This window comes from Vanessa cardui, chromosome 20 (assembly GCF_905220365.1).
Source record: "Vanessa cardui chromosome 20, ilVanCard2.1, whole genome shotgun sequence".
NCBI classification, from domain to species: domain Eukaryota; kingdom Metazoa; phylum Arthropoda; class Insecta; order Lepidoptera; family Nymphalidae; genus Vanessa; species Vanessa cardui.
In genome coordinates, this window is record NC_061142.1 from 9,584,174 (window position 1) to 9,605,471 (window position 21,298).

At 41.5% G+C, this 21,298-nt stretch overlaps 2 protein-coding genes across 7 annotated transcripts in view; one reads left to right on the forward strand and one right to left on the reverse strand.

Annotated features, from left to right (window-relative positions):
• The window catches only part of LOC124538422 (papilin), an 84,541-nt gene extending 79,075 nt beyond the window's left edge, over nucleotides 1-5,466 (forward strand). For 4 of the 5 annotated variants that reach the window (XR_006966983.1, XR_006966982.1, XR_006966981.1 and 1 more), the window contains 4 exons: nucleotides 940-2,048; nucleotides 2,290-2,400; nucleotides 3,712-3,808; nucleotides 4,554-5,466. Coding sequence is in view for 1 of the 5 variants with exons in the window: in XM_047115477.1 (XP_046971433.1) it covers nucleotides 940-1,365; nucleotides 1,893-2,048; nucleotides 2,290-2,400; nucleotides 3,712-3,808; nucleotides 4,554-4,641 (878 nt within the window). In the remaining 4 variants the exon portion in view is untranslated. The remainder of the gene's footprint in view (nucleotides 1-939; nucleotides 2,049-2,289; nucleotides 2,401-3,711; nucleotides 3,809-4,553) is intronic. The other variant, XM_047115477.1, reaches the window with a different exon arrangement.
• A 381-nt stretch (nucleotides 5,467-5,847) lies between these two features.
• Nucleotides 5,848-21,298, reverse strand: part of LOC124538421 (baculoviral IAP repeat-containing protein 6) — a 33,235-nt gene continuing 17,784 nt past the window's right edge. The window contains exons 30-59 of one of the 2 annotated variants that reach the window (XM_047115476.1): nucleotides 21,150-21,233; nucleotides 20,337-20,462; nucleotides 19,843-19,982; nucleotides 19,473-19,635; nucleotides 19,012-19,230; nucleotides 18,673-18,925; nucleotides 18,311-18,546; nucleotides 17,825-18,024; nucleotides 17,247-17,382; nucleotides 17,043-17,127; nucleotides 16,381-16,562; nucleotides 16,176-16,277; nucleotides 15,771-15,921; nucleotides 15,528-15,670; nucleotides 15,234-15,446; nucleotides 14,848-15,111; nucleotides 14,515-14,661; nucleotides 13,970-14,181; nucleotides 13,136-13,352; nucleotides 12,470-12,684; nucleotides 11,837-12,001; nucleotides 11,204-11,384; nucleotides 10,411-10,573; nucleotides 9,893-10,010; nucleotides 9,669-9,786; nucleotides 9,058-9,275; nucleotides 8,276-8,515; nucleotides 7,837-8,025; nucleotides 7,214-7,348; nucleotides 5,848-7,124 (exon numbers count right to left, since the gene is read on the reverse strand). In XM_047115476.1, the coding sequence (XP_046971432.1) occupies nucleotides 6,909-7,124; nucleotides 7,214-7,348; nucleotides 7,837-8,025; nucleotides 8,276-8,515; nucleotides 9,058-9,275; nucleotides 9,669-9,786; nucleotides 9,893-10,010; nucleotides 10,411-10,573; nucleotides 11,204-11,384; nucleotides 11,837-12,001; nucleotides 12,470-12,684; nucleotides 13,136-13,352; nucleotides 13,970-14,181; nucleotides 14,515-14,661; nucleotides 14,848-15,111; nucleotides 15,234-15,446; nucleotides 15,528-15,670; nucleotides 15,771-15,921; nucleotides 16,176-16,277; nucleotides 16,381-16,562; nucleotides 17,043-17,127; nucleotides 17,247-17,382; nucleotides 17,825-18,024; nucleotides 18,311-18,546; nucleotides 18,673-18,925; nucleotides 19,012-19,230; nucleotides 19,473-19,635; nucleotides 19,843-19,982; nucleotides 20,337-20,462; nucleotides 21,150-21,233 (5,231 nt within the window). In that variant the 3' untranslated portion in view covers nucleotides 5,848-6,908. Of the gene's footprint in view, nucleotides 7,125-7,213; nucleotides 7,349-7,836; nucleotides 8,026-8,275; nucleotides 8,516-9,057; nucleotides 9,276-9,668; nucleotides 9,787-9,892; nucleotides 10,011-10,410; nucleotides 10,574-11,203; nucleotides 11,385-11,836; nucleotides 12,002-12,463; nucleotides 12,685-13,135; nucleotides 13,353-13,969; nucleotides 14,182-14,514; nucleotides 14,662-14,847; nucleotides 15,112-15,233; nucleotides 15,447-15,527; nucleotides 15,671-15,770; nucleotides 15,922-16,175; nucleotides 16,278-16,380; nucleotides 16,563-17,042; nucleotides 17,128-17,246; nucleotides 17,383-17,824; nucleotides 18,025-18,310; nucleotides 18,547-18,672; nucleotides 18,926-19,011; nucleotides 19,231-19,472; nucleotides 19,636-19,842; nucleotides 19,983-20,336; nucleotides 20,463-21,149; nucleotides 21,234-21,298 lie in introns of both variants that reach the window. The other variant, XM_047115475.1, reaches the window with a different exon arrangement.

Here is a 21,298-nt window from a genome sequence, read left to right on the forward strand (position 1 = left end):
AATTAATTAAGAAATCTAAAATATCAAACTTGGTGACTTGAATCTTAATTAGTTTTGGCTTTATACATTAGATGGTATAGTTTGTGGAAAGTACATTTAATATTTTTCTTAAACACAAATTTGGTGTAGACTAGATTTCGCATGCTTAATGAAAACTAAGCTTGCTATTTTTTATAAACGTACACACACATGAAGCCGTCTTACGTCCCTCACTGTCGGAAAATAACACGAAAATTTAAAATCAATAGCAAATCGTAATACCAGTCGTAATTTTTTAGTAGTTATTTGATAAATGTATTAAAATTACGTCTAATGATTTAATGTTGATCTTTATAGTAAGTTTTAATTAATATTATCATGTAAAAACATGTTTATTATGAAACTAACATTGTTTTGCGTTCATTTGACATTAACTGTGATAAGACAAAACGCTAAATAATTTCGTCGCCTCAAAAGTGAAACGGAAATATAAACATATATATTTTTTGATTTCACTCAAATTGTAATTTTTATTTTAGTAATGATATTGGTATATCATAAAATACATGATTAAATCAACCTTCTTCATTAACTCGGCTCATTACTACTGGGTAGACAGCTTGTGTTATCTAGCCTACTTCAAATCTATGGTCATTTACTAATCGTATTTGGTGCATTTCATTGGCAGTGAAAGTTGTTATAATTTGAGGAGTTTATTGCAAACTAAAGTAATTTAATGAAACAATACACGGGAAAAAGTACTGCGAATTAACAAGAACAATTTTAATATACAATAATTATCACAATACACTAATTATTATTATTAACAAAATTCATAAGGTTCATTCAAAACGACAATCATTGCCAACGAGAGGTAGTTAATATTGTAAAATTTAATCAGTACCACCAAGTCATCCACAAACCACAGTAGAAGTAGTTACTAACAAAGGGGGTGGTTAGATCCGGTGGAAAGGCCAGCGGCAATAGCGGGAACACCCGACGCCACGGTCGCCGGCGAGCTCGGCCGACCGCTGAGCGTGCGCTGTCTCGCCTATGGACATCCCGCGCCTGCCATCTACTGGTACCGAGGTCGAAACGGTCCCATGGTGCCCTATAGCAGCCCGCTCTACGAGGCCCGAGGATATGTGCTCCTGATCCGAAAGCTAACTCTCGAGACTCTCGGCGAGTACGTCTGCCAGGCATACAATGGAATCGGCAAACCGGCGGACTGGGCTTTCGTAGTTCGTGCGTACCAGCCAGAAGGTTCCGGAGACCATCCGTACTTGGTACCGCGGGAAGACAACGTGGTGGTGGTGACGCCTCGCGAGCCGCAACTTGCAACGACTACACCGACAGTGCCCGATATAGAAATACCAGTCTTTACCGGTAAGATCGGCCCTTACTCTAAGGGTTTAGACGCCTACATATTTCGTTCATCTTTGTAATGCATGGTTTGGGACGCATGTGGCATGTTTGCATGATCTTCTAAGCTGATTATTAAACGATTTTGAACTTTGACTCATCAGAGAGACACGTTTAACTTTGTCTATAGAGTTCAACCAGATTTCCAGTACATGTATTAAATACATAAATGTGATTATAGAGCTGTGATTACAAATACTTAATTATTATTATTGTCGTGTCAAAATTTTCACGTGTTAATGTAAAAGTTTAATTTTGATTATTGTAATTTCTAATTGTCGGTGTTGTTGGATGTTTAACGACAAATATTTAGAAAAAAAAAATAACCGAGACGAATATATAACCTACAAGTACAAGAAAAAATATAAATACAGTAAATTATAGCTGGAAATTGAACTTATAAGTTGGTAATCGATGTTAAAAAACTTGTTTGATTTTCATCGGGAGCACGCGTATTACTCATCTGTATATTTTAACCCACACATATACAGTACCCGTAAACACTCGCCTGACTGCGGAGCGCTCACGTGTACCCGCGGGGGCGGAGATCAACCTGCCTTGTGACGTAGATGGCTACCCCTTACCCGCCGTCCGCTGGACCAAGGACGGCATGACGATCGTCTCTAGCGATCGCGTCATTCTAACTGGTAAGACAAATACACATAATACCACTTTTAAGCTATAAGTTAACGACAATGTAAACAACCAAAACGTTGTAGGCATATTCACAGAAATAAATTACTGATTTTTTTCTAAAATAATTCCTTGTCATCACCCAGTACAATTTTTCAGTTTACCTTCTTATAAAGATTTATAGCTAAAAACTGATTATGTATTAAATAACTGTATTCATGTACAGATTACAACTTAATATGCGACTTTTTCTAGATGCGCGACTGACAGTGCTCCACGCGAATACGAACGACAGCGGCGTGTACGGATGTCATGCTTCTAACGATTTCAGCTCGCACTATTCCACAGTCTCCATCACCGTCGAAGGTATATAACATTTGCCATCATAAAATCATTTCATAGTAGTATAAAAAAAAAAGTCGTTTACGGCGGTCTTTGTCCCTATGTATGCTTAGATCTTTAAAATTACGCCACCGATTTTGATGACCTTTAATACAGACTCATTCCAGAGGAAGGTGTTTGTATATGGTCAATATAGCGAAAAAATAAAATATAATGCATATAGTTTTGGTTTACAATAGTTTCTAATGTGTTGTCGTTAATTAACAAACTCTGTAGTATATTTAGTATCACAATAGATTCCGGGGCGGTTCGCTAGTTAAGTTATAAAAGCTTAGTCGAAATTAAGACATTTAACTATAGGGTCTATAGACCTTTTGACGTGAACTCACGTCTTGCACAGTGTATTATTACCGCTATTCAGTGATTATCCTATTTATCTACTAATTAATAATCACACCATACATAATAATTACCTAATAATTACGGTCCTGGGGTATACACCCTATTTAGAGATAGAATTTAGATGTATTTCCAATTATAAGAAAACTACATAAAATTAATTATACAAAATAATATTTAGACAGGGATAATTTTACTACTTCTTACAATTAATTTATAAATTATTTTTGTTTAAATTAGATATATATGATACATTTTAAATAACATCATATACAATATCATAAAACGATTTATTTATTATTGTTCCTATAAAACATTGTTTAATGTTGTCGTTAGTAAAACCAGTATTCTACTCACCATGGAGGGAAGTAAATTAAATATAAACATTAGATAACATGCTTCGATATCTGGGAGCGTTCAAGTAATACCTAACGCAATTTAGGGGGAGGGGGGGTCTCGTAAAACATTACGATGCGTTACAGGGGCGGAAAGGGTCTTTCTTACAACACGTTACGTAACATTGTTTTTTTTTTAAATAAAAAATTAGGGAATTATAACTCCAAAATTGGCAACCCTTTTCATTTACGTTTTATGGGGAATCCCTTGATATGATTGTATTAGTCTGGTCGTCATTTTTGATTTGTTCTCGCTTGTTGGCAAATCTTTTTGTTTATATTTCACGGGGTAACATACTTTTTTGGTAAAAATGGTCACTTGAGTGTTACGTAAAATTTAGCGACTGGGAGGTGGAGTACAGAAAAACGTTACGGTGCAAAAATATTCAGAAATATCGTTACGTAATACTTGAACGCTCCCTTTCATATATAGATAAACTATGTATGTACAGTGTTCTAATAAAATTTAATGAAATTTTCTTAAATTTATCCAATTGATTGTCTTCATTCGAAAAGCCCTATTATTATTTTTTTATTCTAGGATTGTACATCCCGCCGAACTGCAAGGATAATCCATACTTCGCCACGTGTCATCTTATTGTCCGGAGCAAATTCTGCCACCACAAATACTACTCTGGGTAATAATCTAAATATCTAGTTTTTTTTTTTTAATAGTACACTACATAATAGTAGAACGACATTGTTGTTTCTACTAATAATTTTAGTGTGATGTTTCAATGTATAAAATATTATGTAGCCTATTGAAATAACGACTTTTTTAGTATAGGTTGGCGGACGAGCATATGGGCCACCTGATGGTAAGTGGTCACCATCACCCATAGACAATGACGCTGTAAGAAATATTAACTATTCCTTACATCGTCAATGTGCCACCAACCTTGGGAACTAAGATGTTATGTCCCTTGTGCCTGTAGTTACACTGGCTCACTCACCCTTCAGACCGGAACACAACAATACTGATTACTGCTATTTGGCGGTAGAATAACTGATGAGTGGGTGGTACCTACCCAGACGGGCTTGCACAAAGCCCTACCACCAAGTAAAGACTTGGTTGATGGTATACTATGTACCTTATGAATATAGCATACAAGTGCAGAATACACTATACTCGTACTCCATAATCCGTTGGCACGGAAAGCTTATTGTGCTTTATGAGATACGAGTGTATTCGTACTGTTAAATTTATGTTACTCCAGGCTGCCATGTAGAATTTTTCAACATTAAAACCCAGCCTTAATTTTGAGTGTAAGGACTACGAGGCTATCGCTTTTTAATTGTTAATACAATTTGAAAGATACTTCCATGTATACTGTTCTATTAGTTTTAAGATATATATTTTTACGATTTTTTCTTCTTGTGTAGTTTTTGCTGCAAGTCTTGTGTGGAGGCAGGTCAACTCGACCCGAGCGAGCTCAGCATGCAGGCAGACTCCTGGACTTGGAAGAAGTAGTTACCCACACGCCTCGTTAGAACTAATAATTTAGCGTTAAAGAATAGATAGTCGAAATAATCATTCACTACATAAATCTACTTGCAAATTGATATAGCTGAGAAAAATAAAACTGAATTATAATAAAACATAATGTTTATGCTATTTTCCAAATTTTTATATGAATTGTTTGAAGTTAAAACAATTTCCTTATAATTTAAGATCAACATTTTAGGATACAAGAAAAATATTCGGTGGTGCCATATTAAAAAAAATCGAAATTTCAAACATCGTTTTAAATAAAAATTTATTATCTGCACATCAATAAAAAAAATACCAATAGATTAAATAGATACTATAGTTTGTAGATAGAATGATATCTGTGTAAATAAATATTGTAATGTCACAATTAGTTAATTCCATCTGTGATGGAAATACAAATATTTTAAGATAAACTGACAACATTATCGTTAAGAGGCTTAACATCGCAAGTAATTAGTTTTGTCATAGATTATACTAAATTGATATTAAAAAATGATTTTTTTTTACACCGGTAATTATTTCCTTCGCTATAAGTAAAATAAACTTATAATTTTGCCGAAAAATGTAATGACTTACGTTACCAATGTGTTTTTATTGTTTTTGTATAATTTATGATAAATAGTAAAACGTATCAGATACAGCAAGTCTGGAAAATAAATAATTATTTATTTCAGAATATAATAATAAATATAATATAAAATAGTAACGTAATTTTTACGAATAATTTTGAGTCATAATAATTTGTGTACGTGAATTTTTATATCAACAAATGTAAATATATTTACAATAAAAGTGTACAAGTTATTTGGTTTTTATTACTAAGCCTTCCTAGCTTAATTATTCTTTGAACCTTATTCCTAAGTAGCATTGTATTAGGAATCACGATGACTTAATTTTGTTATACGATAACTAACTAATCTTGAGTGAGAACTCTTCGCAAATAATACTTTTGCTGTTAGTTGGTCGGAACTCTTACTTGCATCCCTTAAAAAAGGAATCCAAATCAGAAAATTTCCTTTAACTTCAGATTCTCTAATGACCGTTAAAAAATTAAACTTATATGAATAGTATGTGTTTCAGAAATTGCCTTATCGACTAATATTAATGGGCCTTTAATTATTAGACACTTATTACTTTAGAAACTACAAAACAACAAAAATAAATAACAAAAAAGAAAACAAAAAATTGCAATAACATAAATTTTTATTTACATCCCGAATTTCACAGTCAAATATTATATAACAAGTAAACTTCCTACTCAACTTACCTGACGATTAGAATATAGTGAGACAATGCGGTGAACTGATGATTCATATATACAATCACACCTCGCAATTTCGTCCGTCGTCTGTCTGACTGACCGCAAGTGTGCGCACAGCACCACGTCAATAAAATAAAACTTTATTGTCAGAACTCATTTACTAAATAAAAACCAAGTAAAATGATGTAAACGATTCGGCTAGGCCTGTACAATAATTCCGCTCAATGCTTCGTTATGTAGGCTGCATAGCCCACGTTAGAGTATATCGCGATACGTATATATTCTTAAATACAAAAATTAAAACGCAATAAAAGTTTTTATATACATCAAATTATAATTTAATATACATACAGATAGACATCGCCACTTAGGCGAAACCACACACGTCCAGACGTGAGGTCAGAGTTGTAATGTCTGATACAATGCTGGTTTACACTTAAGAGGTAACACAGATGTGTGCAGGCAGCACGATTAACTCGACACTATATATATATAAATATATACTAGTGCACTCACAGTAAGCATCATCCCGTATTAAGGAAAGTTTCCTACCAAACTATGTTCGCTTTCGAAACTTCCAGCGAGACGTCACGCTGCGTGTCGTAGACAACCTCATCCACTGTACGTGTCAAGCCGCGAGGCCGGAAATATTCACCTTATATACCTTACAGGGTCGTGAGCCCGTTATAGTATCACAATATGTTAAACTAAACAAAGGTCCCACTAAATTCTATGTAATACATCTAAAAAAATATTTATAGAAAACTGAAATTCCGTTACAAACAAATCAAACGACGCGACACGGCGGCGCGTGTCGCGCGCGGAGTCGCGGGTGCGGTCGAGACGTCGGAGTCTAAGCTAGGTTAAATGCGTTGTCGCCGCACGCAGCGGACATCCCGCCCGGACGCTCCACTCGGAGCCATTTGTACAAGGTTACACATAGTAATCGTATAAACTAGGGAGAGGCCCGAGATGCGCCCTCGGTTCAATCGAGGACCTGCGAGACGATCTTCTCCATGTCGTGGTCGATCTCGTCGGAGGAGGGCTGCGCGGGCGGGGAGGGCGGCGCGGGCGCGGGCGCGGGCGGCGCGGGCGGCGGGGAGGCGGGCGCGGCGGGCAGCTGGAAGGGCTCGTCCAGCTCCTCGAGGCCGGGTGGTACGGGCAACCTTGACAGTTCCTCTTGCAGCTTCATGTAGTGACGCTTTAAAGTACAATGTTATATTTTGATTATTATATGGTATAACCAGTCTATTACATGATAATAATCTCATCAACTCGGTATTAGCATACCTTAAGCGCCATGAGATTGAGCTGTATGCTGCGCTGAGTGCGCTCATCGCCAGTCTGTCCCTCTAGTTCAGTGATCCAGTTGGCCACGGTCTGCATGATCTCGTTTCGTTTCATCCAAAAGTGCGTTTGGATTACCTTTAAATATTGCCATTTGTTATATTATAATAAAAGAAATAGAATAGAAGAATGATAGAATGATACGCGAGGCTATTGAAATTCAAAAACATCCGAACTTCAATAGAGAAGATGGTTGGAGACTTTCTAACACCTGGGATCCACTTATTAAAAATTTAAAATCCCAAATCCAACAGACTGCAAGACCTAAAGATACAGTCAGTGCCTTCTGCGTGCAACGGGAACGTTACTCAAGATACCAATTGAGAAATCGTTGGCGGTAGTTGTAAATAATATTTCTTTGTTCCTCAAATAGACAAATGCCACCTTAGTCTACCCGTGACCACGAACGCTGTAAAGTGCTCGAAACGTCGGGATGCCAAAAATAATTAATATACGCGATTCAAATCCGGTATAACAAGTTTTATTTAAATGTGTAATAATCGCGAAAATTTAAGACAACACTAAAGAAAAAGTTATTTCAGTAAATGGTAAATGTTTGTACTTACTTCTTTAAAGCAGGGTTCCGGCGAACGCAAGTGGTCCAGCATGGCCCAGCGCACGCAGGCCTGGTAGATGTTGGAGTTGTACTCGAGGCTGGCGCTGTTGCCGGCGCGCGTGCCGCGGCTGCGCTCGTAGCCCGGCTCGTTGAAATAGGGCTCCGGTACCAGGATGAGCGATTGAATCGATACTAGTACCTATGGGTAATACATTTATTATTAGAAATACATTCGAATATGTGAACTAAATTTAGAATTGTGCTTATTGATAAAATAGCAATGAAATCAGTTATTAATTTTATTCAAAGTTTCATTTTGGTGTAAACATCGATAAGTACATATTGATAATTTGGGATAGCGTACTTAATTCGGATGCGATCGGTTTAACGAATTTTGCCGATGCCGATGATGATCAAGTTGTATCATTTTATAAGATCTAATGCAGTACCTGTAGGAAGCTAGAAGTGTGAGCATTCCATTTCTCCTCAGGCCGGCCGTGCCACGTGTTGAGCACGGAGAGGCACACCTTGCCGTCGTTGTACAGGTTCGGGTTGAAGCGCACGGAGTGCCGGCCCGTGGTCTCCAGGTTGATGAGCATCGGCACCGCGGGGTACTCCGCCGGGAAGTACACGTCGAGGATGAAGCAGCCGTTGGCGTACGGCGTATCCGATGGACCCGTGATCAGCACCTACAATATTTTTTCATTATTTAAAGAAATATGACACTGATGGTAAGGCAGTATTACCCTTCAAAACGTAACGCAAAAATACTAAATATGCTACTTGGCTGTGATGAGTGAATTTCAGCACTTCATGTTAATTTAGATCTGGATAATTTAACTGCCAAGGTCAGCAAGCTTTATTATTACAGTCAGTCACAGTTCACATAATTTGTAAACTGTGATATCATCAAAAATTTATTTCCAATAATAAGAAAACTTAAAGCTACATTAAACACCTAAGGTAGCTTAAAATATTCAAATGAATAATTATTATTTATAAAATGGAAAAATGATCCTCAAAAAACCTATAGTTTTGGTTGTATCTCTTATAGGTCAATAAGAAAAAACTCTCGTCCCGTTTTCATCTCGTCAGATGGAATGCATCGCGATTTGTGAAAACAAGTCAAGTAGTTTAATACTATTAAATATTTTTTTTATCTAAAATTGTCTATAATCTTTAGCACAGTTTACAGTAGACGACACAAACGCATGACGCGTGCGAGCGTGACCTTCATGACGTCGAGGCGGTCGGTGTCGGTGCGCACGAACACGGAGGAGGAGTAGGACAGCGGCAGGCTGGTGGCGAGCGTGGCGGCCTCCTGCGCGAGGCGCTTCATGCGCGCCGGGTGCGCGCGCTCGCCCGCCGCGCGCACCGTGCCCTCGAAGTGGTACGGCACCGTGAACCGGAACCCGCCCTCGGGGCACTCCGCCATCATCTCGAACGTCTCTGCGCACGCGCACACCGAGCGTATTTAACTTATTCACCACCCTTACTCACTCACCTCAGGAGGAAAATTATTAGTAGCATTTATTAGGTTAGTAGGTTACTATGATTGACAATCGATTTGAATACTTTACTAAAAGTTTTTATTTTAAATGAACTGTATGTATGTATATCCAATATATTATAGTCCTTTCAGTAAATTATTATAATTCGTATGTTTTTTTATTTTCTATACAATGGAAAATAAAGTCCATCGAAATTTTATATACGGAATAAATTATGCAATAGTATCACGATGCTTTATATTGATTGGATCGTAGGATAAGCGCTTTCGATGATTGATAACGCATATACGGCTAGATTACAAGAATAGCGTCGCCAGTCGGCAGTGCTCACCGAATTGCATGGTGCGCATGAGTTCGATGTAGCGCGCCTCGCGCGTGGCGCCGCGCAGCGGCCTGGCGCCCAGGCTCTCCGCCTCGGCCTCCGAGCGGCACATCAGCGCCGACGTCGCCTGCACACAACACGGGTCACTTTACACGCCCACTCACGATCGGATGACGTAGCGCATCTTTCAGACGTTCCCGAGTCGCAGTCGCAACGCACACGTCACCGCATACCTGTATATCAGCAATAAGCAGTGCGAGACCCTCGTCCTCCTCCGACAGTTCTGAATTACTCGACGTACTAAATCTTTGGCTGTAGGTCATCTTTCCGAATATATTCTTTTTACTCATTCTGAAATAATAAAAAAAAGGTAAATCAGTGGATCAATTGAGCAGAGATGTCCCAGTGGTAAGAAAGCGCGCATCTAAACCGATGATTGCGGGTTCAAACCCAGGAAAGCACCGCTGATTCATGTGCTTAATTTGTCTTTATAATTCATCTCGTGTTCAGCGGTGAAGGAAAACATCGCGAGGAAACCTGCATGTGATAAATTTCATAGAAATTCTGCCACATGTGTATTCCACCAACCCGCATTGGAACAGCGTGGTGGAATATGTTCCAAAACCTTCTCCTCAAAAGGGAGAGGAAGCCTTTAGCCCAGCAGTGGGAATTTACAGGCTGTTGTTGTTGTGGATCAAATAAAATACTGGTATAGTTAAGATCGAAGAAGCCGCGATATCGGCAGGCGCACCTGAGCTTGGTGGCGTAGGAGTTGGTGGTGCGGCTCATGCTGGCCAGCAGGCGCGGCAGCGCGCGCAGCGCGGGCGCCAGGCGGCGGCAGCGCAGCGCCCGCAGCGCGCGCACGGCGCGCAGCACGCACACGTACAGCGGGATGTGGCGCGACATGTCCAGCACTGTAGCGGTAATGTAATGAGCCTAACACTAATATCATATAACGCAATACCAACTATCGATATGGGTTTCGACACTTTTAGCACTTTCAAAAAGAAATGTAATGCCTTTTATGCAAATTGTTAGTCAAAGTAAATTTGTTTCTATAATTTGTTTCTGATCTTATTTTCATTTTGTTTAGTTTACATTTTGTTTAGTTTAAATTTGTTAAATAGTTTTCGATAAATTATTTTATTTCATTGTTTTGTAATTATTAGTTTTAGTTTGTTTTTTCCTTCTTCTATTTTTATTTCTTAAGTTTAGAGTTCAATACTTTATAAGTGCATGTTGTGTTCTCCTATAATTGGAGGTACATTTAATATTTTATTGTCTAAACTTTTATTTTTTTGTATTTCAAATGTACCTGTGTTGGAGTTCCATATTAAATAAATAAATAAATAACACTTCTAAAACTAGGCAAATCGAATCTGATTCCCTAATTCGATGTAGAAACATTAAACCGACTTGTTGATTGACAATTTAAATGTGGAATGGTTTGTAAAGAGCCGGAGAGAAACAAAGTAATTGTTTAAGAACTACTTTTTTTTGTTCTGAATCATTAAACATGCTCCTACAATAGCATAGTTCTTTACCCGAATCGTTCCGAAGGTAGGAGCAGATGGCGGGGACGAGCGAGCTGGCAGCCACGAGGTCGATAAACTCGGACGGCAACTCGTGCGACTCGCTCTCGTCGCTCTCTTCGAGTTCTTCCTCTTCTTGGGAACCCTCTTCGGGGGGCCACCTCTCACAAGGGTTCATGTATGAAACTAGTACCTGAAATTATACAGCGAAGAGACGAGACAAGAATTAAGGTAAATGATAAAGAAAAATGAAAAACTAAAAAATTTATATCCATAGTTCATTAATTCATAAATAATAGTGATTAGTCAATTATACGAGAATTAAATCCCATAATTTAATTAGCATTTTGATAATCATTTTAAGACTAAATCAACAATTTGACGACCTCCATGGTCGAGTGGTGTGTACACCGGTTTTCATGGGTACGCCACTCTGAGGTCCCGGGTTCGATTCCCGGCCGAGTCGATGTAGATTACCATTAGTTTTCTATGTTGTCTTGGGTCTGGGTGTTTGTGGTACCGTCGTTACTTCTGATTTCCATAACACAAGTGCTTCAGCTACTTACATTGGGATCAGAGTAATGTATGTGATATTGTCTCATTTATATATATAAAAAAAAAATTAGATGATTACAACTGAGCTACCTGCAAGAGCACTGTGACGTGCTCCTCCTCGATGCGCTGCCGCACGAGCGCCTGCTCCACGTTCCACGACTGCTGCGTGGAGCCCGTGCCGAAGCCCGTGCCCTTGGCCCAGTACAGCTGCGACTTCTCCTCCTTGCCGCCAGAACCGTTTGAGTTTTGACTGTTCTGCTTCCACGACAAATTTAGCATCACAATAAATTGCAAATTAACCGGTATAGTAGGACACAAATTAGATGTAGCATCGGAAAATGCAATGGAATGAAATTAAAACCGATTACTGCCGATTTACCCAACCAATAGAAATAGCTCCCTATCGCGCCATTCGACGCTATTCGTCGCTATAGATTCACGCGTCAGAGAAAACAAGTGCATGTAAATCGACGCGTCAAATTGTCGAATATATTAGGTCATATGATATTACAAGTTATTACGTTTGTGCAAAGATTATATTCGCATGAGAAATAAATATTGATAATTTGGGAGAGCGTACTCAATTCGGATGTGATCGGTTTTACGAATTTTGCCGATGCGACATCTAAGTTGTGTCGTACTATACGTCTCGTCCCCTCCGTAAGCAAAAGCAATCTCAATGGATAGTGCACGTGACGAGCACGCTAAGCTAGCGACATGCACCTGTGCACTGGCGGGGCGGTGGTGCGTGAACACGGCAAGGCAGGCGAGCACGAGGCGCACGGCGCCCAGCTGCAGCAGCGCCACGCGCAGCGCGCGGCCCGCCGGCGACGGCAGCGGCGCCGCCTCCAGCAGCTGCGCCACCACGCGGAACGGCAGCGTGCCCAGCGACGCGCCGCTGCCGCTGCCGCTGCTGCTGCCGCTCACCACTATGTTTCCTGACGCGACACCGAACGTTCAATACGTGCAGAACTATTTCAGACCAAAAGCCTCTCGATCTCTTTATGACAATTCGTGAATACTACGACATTTTCAACGCTGGTATGAGAACGCTTTTAAAAGGACCTGAAGGGGATCATGTAATTCTGAATAAAAACGACTTTTATCGAAAATTAATATCACGTTGGATTCCGTTATATATTTCACTCAAATGTTCTTTGAATGTACGTATTACTTAAATAATTTTGATAATAAAATAAATGAGGCACTTGAAATAATATAATTTGAATAAGGGCAGCGTTATGTCACAATCGATGTCTCAACTCTTATTGTACGCTCTGAAATTAGTCCTCATAATAGCAAAAGACCCATTTACTCCCCGGGAATGGAGATGAACCCTACATAGCCGTTTCGTGCGTTGTCAGTGTAGTATGGTATATTTGTACTAACGGCCCTCCTCATCATGTGCGACACCGAGGAGCAGTCTCAGCAGGTGCACTGCCTGAGCGCCTTCGTCCAGCAATGCGGCTGCGTACCCGGGCAGCTTCAGTAGCAATGCCAGCGCCACAAGTGCATGTGCCGGCACACCAGCACACCCACTGGTTTCTTCAGTGGCGTTGCCAGTGGTAGCGTTTCCGGCTGACGTCACACCCAATTCTACCATCTCCTGATGAACAATTTTAAGATAATCGTTAGTGTTTTGAAGCAAATTGATATTAATCCCTGTACTACTATTACTAACTACAAATCCTAGGGTTACAACGACTATTTACTATCATCTTGACTGATTTAGACAAGGCGGCTATTCTCAAGGGAGTGTCTTTCCAGCTACGCAAAGCACGTAATTTGATAAATATTGCACCAATGTTTGCGCAATCCAAGAATAGTGCCCCTATTTAAATGATTATTGGTACTTTTACCTCTACAGTTACCATGATAATCACAAAGTACAGTACAATTTGACAAGCTGGACTAAGGCCTGCTCTCCCTTTGAAGAAAAGGTAAGAAGCATATCCACCACACTGCTCCAATGCGGGTTGTTGGTTATTTACATGTGACAGATTTGCGTTGAAATTAGACCCATGCAGTTTTCACACGATGTTTTCCTTCATCGCCGAGCTCGAGATGAATTATAAGAACAAATTAGGCACATGAAAATTCAGTGGTGTTTGACTGGGTTTGAATCCGCTACCATCGGTTAAGACGCGTTTACCACTTGGCCACCTCGGCTCATGATTACGTCACGTCAACGTCACAGAGTTCATCATCATTAAATTCCTCCACCTCGTAGGGGTCGTCCAGCTTGACCCAGTCGAGGTCGTGGTGGTGCGCGGGCGCGGGCGGCGGCGCGGGCGCCACGTGCGGGCGCGGCAGGCGCGCCGCCACCAGCGCCAGCCCGCCGCTCGCGCCAAACTCGCGCAGCACCACGCCGCCCGCGCAGCCGCCCGCCGCGCCGTCGCTGCCGCCGCCCTCCCACATCGGGCCCGTCCAGGTGTCTAGCCGAATAATCATTGTATGAATTACATTAAGTTTAAGATCATTTCTCATGTGTTCAATTTTATACTACCAATTACAAAAACTAATCTACATCAGTATATTCTTTATCGAAATTGACTCATATTACATTTAAGTTCAACAAAAACTAAGTCCACGCTTTTTTTATCATTGATATTATCTTGTATCGAGTAGTAGGGCTATTATTTTAATAGACAAAAGTATTCATTGAGTCTTATTATAGAAACGAACACCGTGCTACTTGTTAGTACATTTATTTATTTAGTAATTATTTACAGGCCTTTGAGGTTTTTCGTTTTAAATAGATTTTTTACCTCCGTTACTGGCTATATGTAAGTTGAGCGTGAGGTGTGGTCCAAAGACGTGCGGCACGGCAGCAGTGAGCTGAGCCAGAGTCGTGTTCGTGGGAATGTAGCCTTCCAGCCCATCAACTTGCACGCGGACCGTCGACTCCATTAAATCTAAAACGGATTTTGAAATTAAATGTTGTAAATAAAAACCTTTTTATTTGATTCTTGTTTAAGAATTACCTATTCAATATTGATAGGATATTTAATAAAATTTTCGTAGTCTCAGTATGGATCTGCAGTAGCAATAATCCATGTTTAATTTGCTGTAAAAACTGTTTGTGTAAAAAAATCACTGACCTCCACTGACAGACACAGGGTTGCTCTCATTATTCGCCTTAGTCTGCTTTTTTTTGTTAGTTTGCTGTTTGAGCGTAATGTTCTTGACATCTTTGACACGCTTATCCTTGGATGCGCTGGCGGCGGCGAGGGAGAGCTCCCAAGCCTCGGCCACGGTGAGGATGGCCGTGTCGGACGCACTGCGTAAAACTGCGCCCGCTCCGCACGCGCTCGATGCGTTTGCGGCGCTACTGGCCAGCCGGTGTACTTCCTCCAACAGGGGAACTGCACATAACATAACATAAAGACTTTCCGGCTACGGAATTATCATCATAGTGTTCAAAGTCGTGCCATCAACAATGTTGGTGCAAAACATATGTGAACATATAAGAGGTCGATGCGCGTACCAGGCGGGCGGTGGTCGAGCAGCAGCGCGCGCACGGTTGTGTGCAGCGGCAGGTGCAGCGTGGCGTGCGCGGCGGCGCCCGGGTGCGCGGGCGCGCCCGTGTGCGCCGGCGCACCCGCGCCGCCGGCCCAGCGCAGCGCCACGGTGGCGCGCTCGCCCGACAGCACCAGCCGCAGAATCAGCGCGCGCGTGAAGCCCGACAAGCCTTCCGGGCCTGCCGATATCGTTACGTTTCATAAATACACGTCGAGTCCTGAGCGTTAAGTATAAGCCCGATTACAAATATTATTCTTACCGGTACAATGCATCGATTCCAAAATACTGTGTAGGGTGGAAGCGAAAAGCTTTTGATTGGCAGTGTGGCACACCGTTAGCTCGGAGAACAACCGTATCGTATTCTCTTCTAGCAATGCATATTGTGCATTCTCTTGCCATGTCCTGTAATGTTCATTTATATGTAAATAAACAAATCAGTTATAATAAATGTATACTTGTGTTAGGCTTCCTATTGAGCCTTAATTCAGTCAGGAGGATGTACCCAGTGTACGATCGCGGATGACACAGCAGCCTCAGCAGTGGGCGCCAGAATACTGAGCCGGCACCGCCGAGCCACTCTTTGACGCGCCGCTCCGAGCACACGAGCCGAGCCCACTCCACCACCTCGCAGATACTCTGCATCGACGGCAAATCTGTACGAAAATATATCTCTAGAAACTTAAAAACTTTAGAATAAAATCTTGGTATGTAATAAATAAAAAACATTTAACAATAAACATTCAAAGATTGAAACGTTTCAAGACAAACAGAATTTTGTATTTCTTATACGCAGTTTCTAAATGTAAATTATTCAGAATAATATTTTGGATTCTTAATTTTAGGATTTAAATTTGGTTTTTATATTTCGATAATAGGATTACTAGGACTTGATAACGTGATAATATACCTTTCAATCGACTATCTTCACAGCTACCTGGATCTATCATATTAACATCCTCCTGGGACTCGCCCTGCGCCATTATCGATTCCAGCTTAGCCTCGCTGAATTCTGCAATCAAAACGTGCCGTAATAGAAAAGACACAATTACTTTTATTACACGAATATCCAAAGAAGTGTTGGCTTCCAACGGAGCATCGGGCCGGTGCCTCACCGGTGACGGCGCGCACGAGCGCGGCGGGCAGCGGGCAGCTGAGCAGCGCCAGCGTGGCGGCGGGCGACATGGCGGCGGCGGCCACGGTGCGCAGCTGCCAGCCGCGCAGGCGCGCCGCGCCCGACGCCGCGCGCGCCGCCGCCGGCCGCCGCACCTTCGTGTCGTCGGTCTGGCTCTCCATGCTGGCGACGGGACGGAGGACAAAGTTTATTGATATTGATTGATCGAATGTGGGTCCTTTACTATAGGACTGAGACACCGTTGTAATTTACGATGTATTGTTAGCATATTTATTTTAATATGATCATATTTTATTGTTTTTATGTATTAAAGTATTATCAGCATAAGTAATTCGATTTAAATAGTTGTTACAATTTGCGTTGATTGTCAACATCCGGTTTTGACTAAACTAAATTGTTTTTAAAATGGATCGAAACCGGATGTTGCTACAGTCGGAGGAGGGGCGTGTAAACATTAAATACTAGCAGTAAGCCTAGAAATGGTCATTCCTACTTTAATCGTCGTATTGGAAGGATCGAGAAAAATAATCAATCTTGTATAAGTTTTGATTGTGAATCACTTTAGTAGAGATTGATGATTGATTGATTGATTGTGAGGAGAGTTTTTGTATTATTCCAACAGTATGTATATATTTTCTTTACCTCTCGTCTGAATCCATTGGAATTTCCATTTGTTCTAGCAGAAGCCGGAACAGTTCAGGTCGTATATAGCACATGGAGCATAGGACTGGAAAAATAATAGTACTAATTAATCGATCCGCTTTCATTAAAACTAAATTTAACATACTCTTTTATTTTGATTCTCTTATATATTAAAATTTAATTACGTATAAATCGATTGTATACCTGCGTCTAAAGATTTCTTAAGTAAATTCATCTCCGGGACGTCCTTGACCCATGTATACACGAGTTCAAATAAATCGTCTGTTATGAGTTCTTCCAGATCATCTAAAAGTCTCTCTTCTTTCGCTGTCCACAGTACCTACGATTCAAACATTACTTATTATTGCCTTTTCGATGGATTCCAAATATTTTCGAACATAATTTTTATCTACTACTATAGTATAGTATATACAACAACAACAACAGCCTGTAAATTCCCACTGCTGGGCTAAAGGCCTCCTCTCCCTTTTGAGGAGAAGGTTTGGAACATATTCCACCACGCTGTTCCAATGCGGGTTGGTGGAATACACATGTGGCAGAATTTATATGAAATTTGTCACATGCAGGTTTCCTCACGATGTTTTCCTTCACCGCTGAGCACGAAATGAATTATAAAGACAAATTAAGCACATGAATCAGCGGTGCTTGCCTGGGTTTGAACCCGTAGTCATCGGTTAAGATGCACGCGTTCTAACCACTGGGCCATCTCGACTCGTGTGGTGTGTTCGGAGTATAGTATATAAATATTGGAAATCTAGTACCGTGGCGAGCGTGTGCACGAGCGCGGCGGAGGGCGGGCTGCTGTCGCGCAGGGCGCGCTCGGCGGCCCCGGCCAGCCACTGCACGTAGGCGTGCACGCAGCCCGGCGCGCACCAGCGGCACAGCGCCACGGCCAGCGCGCACACGCCGCCGAGGCTGCCGCCGCCCACGCCGCCCGCAGCTGCGCTCGACGATTGAAACGCTGCAACGTATGTGGCTCGTTATTTTAATATATTAACGAACACTGAATCCCTCTCTGAGCAAAAGACTTTTCTACTAGGAAAGAGGATTTGCGACTTTGTTCTCTATGCAACTGTGAGTTGATAAATATAAATAAGATTTTACCAACATTATGTAACGGGTTGAAACCTGTGACGTACGATTAAGATCAGCTTACTCATAACTTACACTTTTCTAATTAAAATCTTTTTGCTCGGTTTGACCTTTAGTCAAATGAATGTTGCTATTTGTTCAGGGTGCACACATACCATGCGCGTGCGCGTGCGAATCCATTTGCAGCAGGGTGGTGAGAAGGGGTGCACGCAGAGCAGGCGAGGCGCGTGCGGCGGCAAGCAGTGCGCGATGAGCATGCTGCGCCTGGGCGCCCCCGGCCAGCACGCAGGCACAGAGTGCGCTCACGGCGCCCGCGCTGCCCACTGCCGCCCAGCGGGAGCTCTCCAGACGTGCGCGCGTACACGCCCACACGACACGAGCCCAACGGTTTCTAAACAAGTACCATGAATAATATTATACCCATATTACAATTTTTATGATTTTGGATTGTATAGGTATAACTTATTGATGAAAATCAATAATAAATAGCATAAGACGAAAAAAATATAAAACTTACTCGAGATTATCCTGCGCAGCGAGGTGCGAATCCGTGGGAGTGGTGAAGGCGGGAGCAGCGAGTAATCGCAGCTGCAAGAGCCCCATGTTTGAACTGTCACGAGGCTTATAGAGGCGCAGAGTAACCGTGGTCACGACCAGCGGCCGCGCCAGGGCCAGGCGGATGAAGGTCATGCCGGCCGTACTCTGCGGCGCGCCGAGGGGAGCCACCGTCCCGCCGCAACCCGCTTCCACGCCCACCGCCCCCGGGCAAGCTGCGGCATCGAAGGACAATTTACTGATCAGAACAATAAACGAGCAGCTTTGGCGAGCGCGGCGAGATCGCGATACGGGTACTGACTGGCGAGGCTGGTGAGGTGCGGCTGCAAGTGCACCTCGTGCAGCGTGGCGGCGTAGGGCAGCGTGAGCGTGAGCGCCAGCGACGCGTCGTCGGCGCTGAAGAAGTGGTAGGACCACGCCGCCGCGCGCACGCGCCGCGCCGCGCACGAGCCCGCGCCGCCGCCGCCGCCCAGCAGCACGTCCGCCGCCTGCGCCGTGGGGTTGCCGCACGACACCGTGCCTGCGCACAATATACCATATTTAAACCAATTCAACAAATTCTCAATAGAAGCATGAAAAGCGTTCGTGCCAGATTGTGAGAGTGGGATTATGTCAGTATATTCTATTTATCTATGCAGTTGACTAGTCAGCGAGGTTAACTTCCTTCGCCGTAAATTGCTCAGAAGGATATCGGTATCATACAAATGTAATTATCAAGTATATAAAGTGAAGTAAACAAACGTTTAACGACTTATTACTCACAAAGAGGTGCAATGTTAATTAATCCATCGGTAGTCTCTATAACAGGCGGTTGCGACTTCTTGTTACCGGCCGAAGCGGGAGTCGATAGGTTGATAAGTTGAGGCGGTAGCTTAAGATGATTCATAAGAGATGACACCAGTCCTTGGTTGCTGCTCGGGCCAGCCTTTAGACAGATAGTTTATACATTTAAGTAAATAACTAATACAGTTAAAAATATATATAAAAGAGCGATGATGGAAGACATGACGGCATTTAAGAGCGTAACGCCGTTTGCCGTCACGGCATCTGAGTCTAAAGAGTCCTTGGGCGCGCCAATGTTTCATATAAAAATATCTCGACTAATACTGTTATGACGAGGCAGGGAAATCACCTGGTGGCAGGCGGACAGCTTGTCGAGGGCGAGCTCTAGGCCGCCTGCATCCACGAAAGCAGCCAGAACCTCTGGTTTATCCAGCACGCGCACAACGAGCTGCTGCATGCCTTGGGATAACTTTACCATCTCTTCTTTTCCTGTAAAGAATTTAATTTTTTGTGTAAGTGAGGGCATTTATATCATTTAATTTCTATCTCAGTCATAGTGATCAGTGTCAACTTTTAAGCTAAAATTACTTTATATGGAGGGTAAACCGCTTTGTTACGTAACGCGTTGCAGCGCCAAACGGGCTAAATAATTTTCCCTTGCGCATACGACAACGGTACAACCTCTTCACACCCTCTAACCCACAGCGTCAGCAGTATTTCAAACAGTTTCATTTATCATTTCTGCTAGGCGTCCCGAGCGGCACACGTTTTTTACTAACATTTCATCTCTCTATATTACTACTAAGATTTTCATCACACTGTGATGTGATGTGTGATACTCACTAAGGAAGTCCATTAGACTTGGTAGAATCAGCACAGGGTTAGCAGCAAATGCTGGCAGCTGCGCTACCAACCAAAACACTTCTTCTTTTAGGGACCACTGTTCTGAACTACACTCGCCGTTCACACCTGTATTTAAAAAAGTAATTATAAATAAATATTATCCTTTAAATGTAAATATATATGAGACAACATCACATACATTACTCTGATCCCAATGTAAGTAGCTAAAGCACTTGGTTTGTGTAAAATCAGAAGTAACGAAGGTACCACAAACACCCAGAACCAGACAACATAGAAAACTTATGGTTATCTACATCGACTCGGCCGGGAATCGAACTCGGGACCTCGGAGTGGCGTACCCATGAAAACTGGTGTACACACCACTCGACCAAATAATTATTAGTATTGTTTGCTTAGACATTAATATAAATTTGAAATAACAAAAACATCTGTTTAATATCAAATTAACTAAATTAGATTAAAATAATAGAAAAATATTAAAGTCACTATTATAAAAAAATTAATTATCATGACCCACTAATGTTTTATAATAAGTAAATCCATAAATACGTAAACATGGAATTTTCAATATTAATTATAACCGTTTATAAGGTATTGAAACTAACATCACCCAAAAGACACAGAGCCATAGATAACGAATAAAAATTCGACACATTTAAGTCGATCAAAATTTTTTGAATTTTTAGAAAAATAAGTAATAAATAACAGCTTATGGTAATACAGCATCTCTGCAGTCGAATTAGTATTTCGTTAATAAACGAAACATATGAACAATGTAATAGATATACTGACCTGAGTTTAAAATGATCGTATTCATACCGTCGCACATTGATAATGTTCTGTAGAATTTTTGCATGATTTCGTGGTGTTGCAATACTGAAAATAAAACGAAATCAGATACAATTTGGTAGTAGGCAATATATTTTGCGCATTTAGCTGCG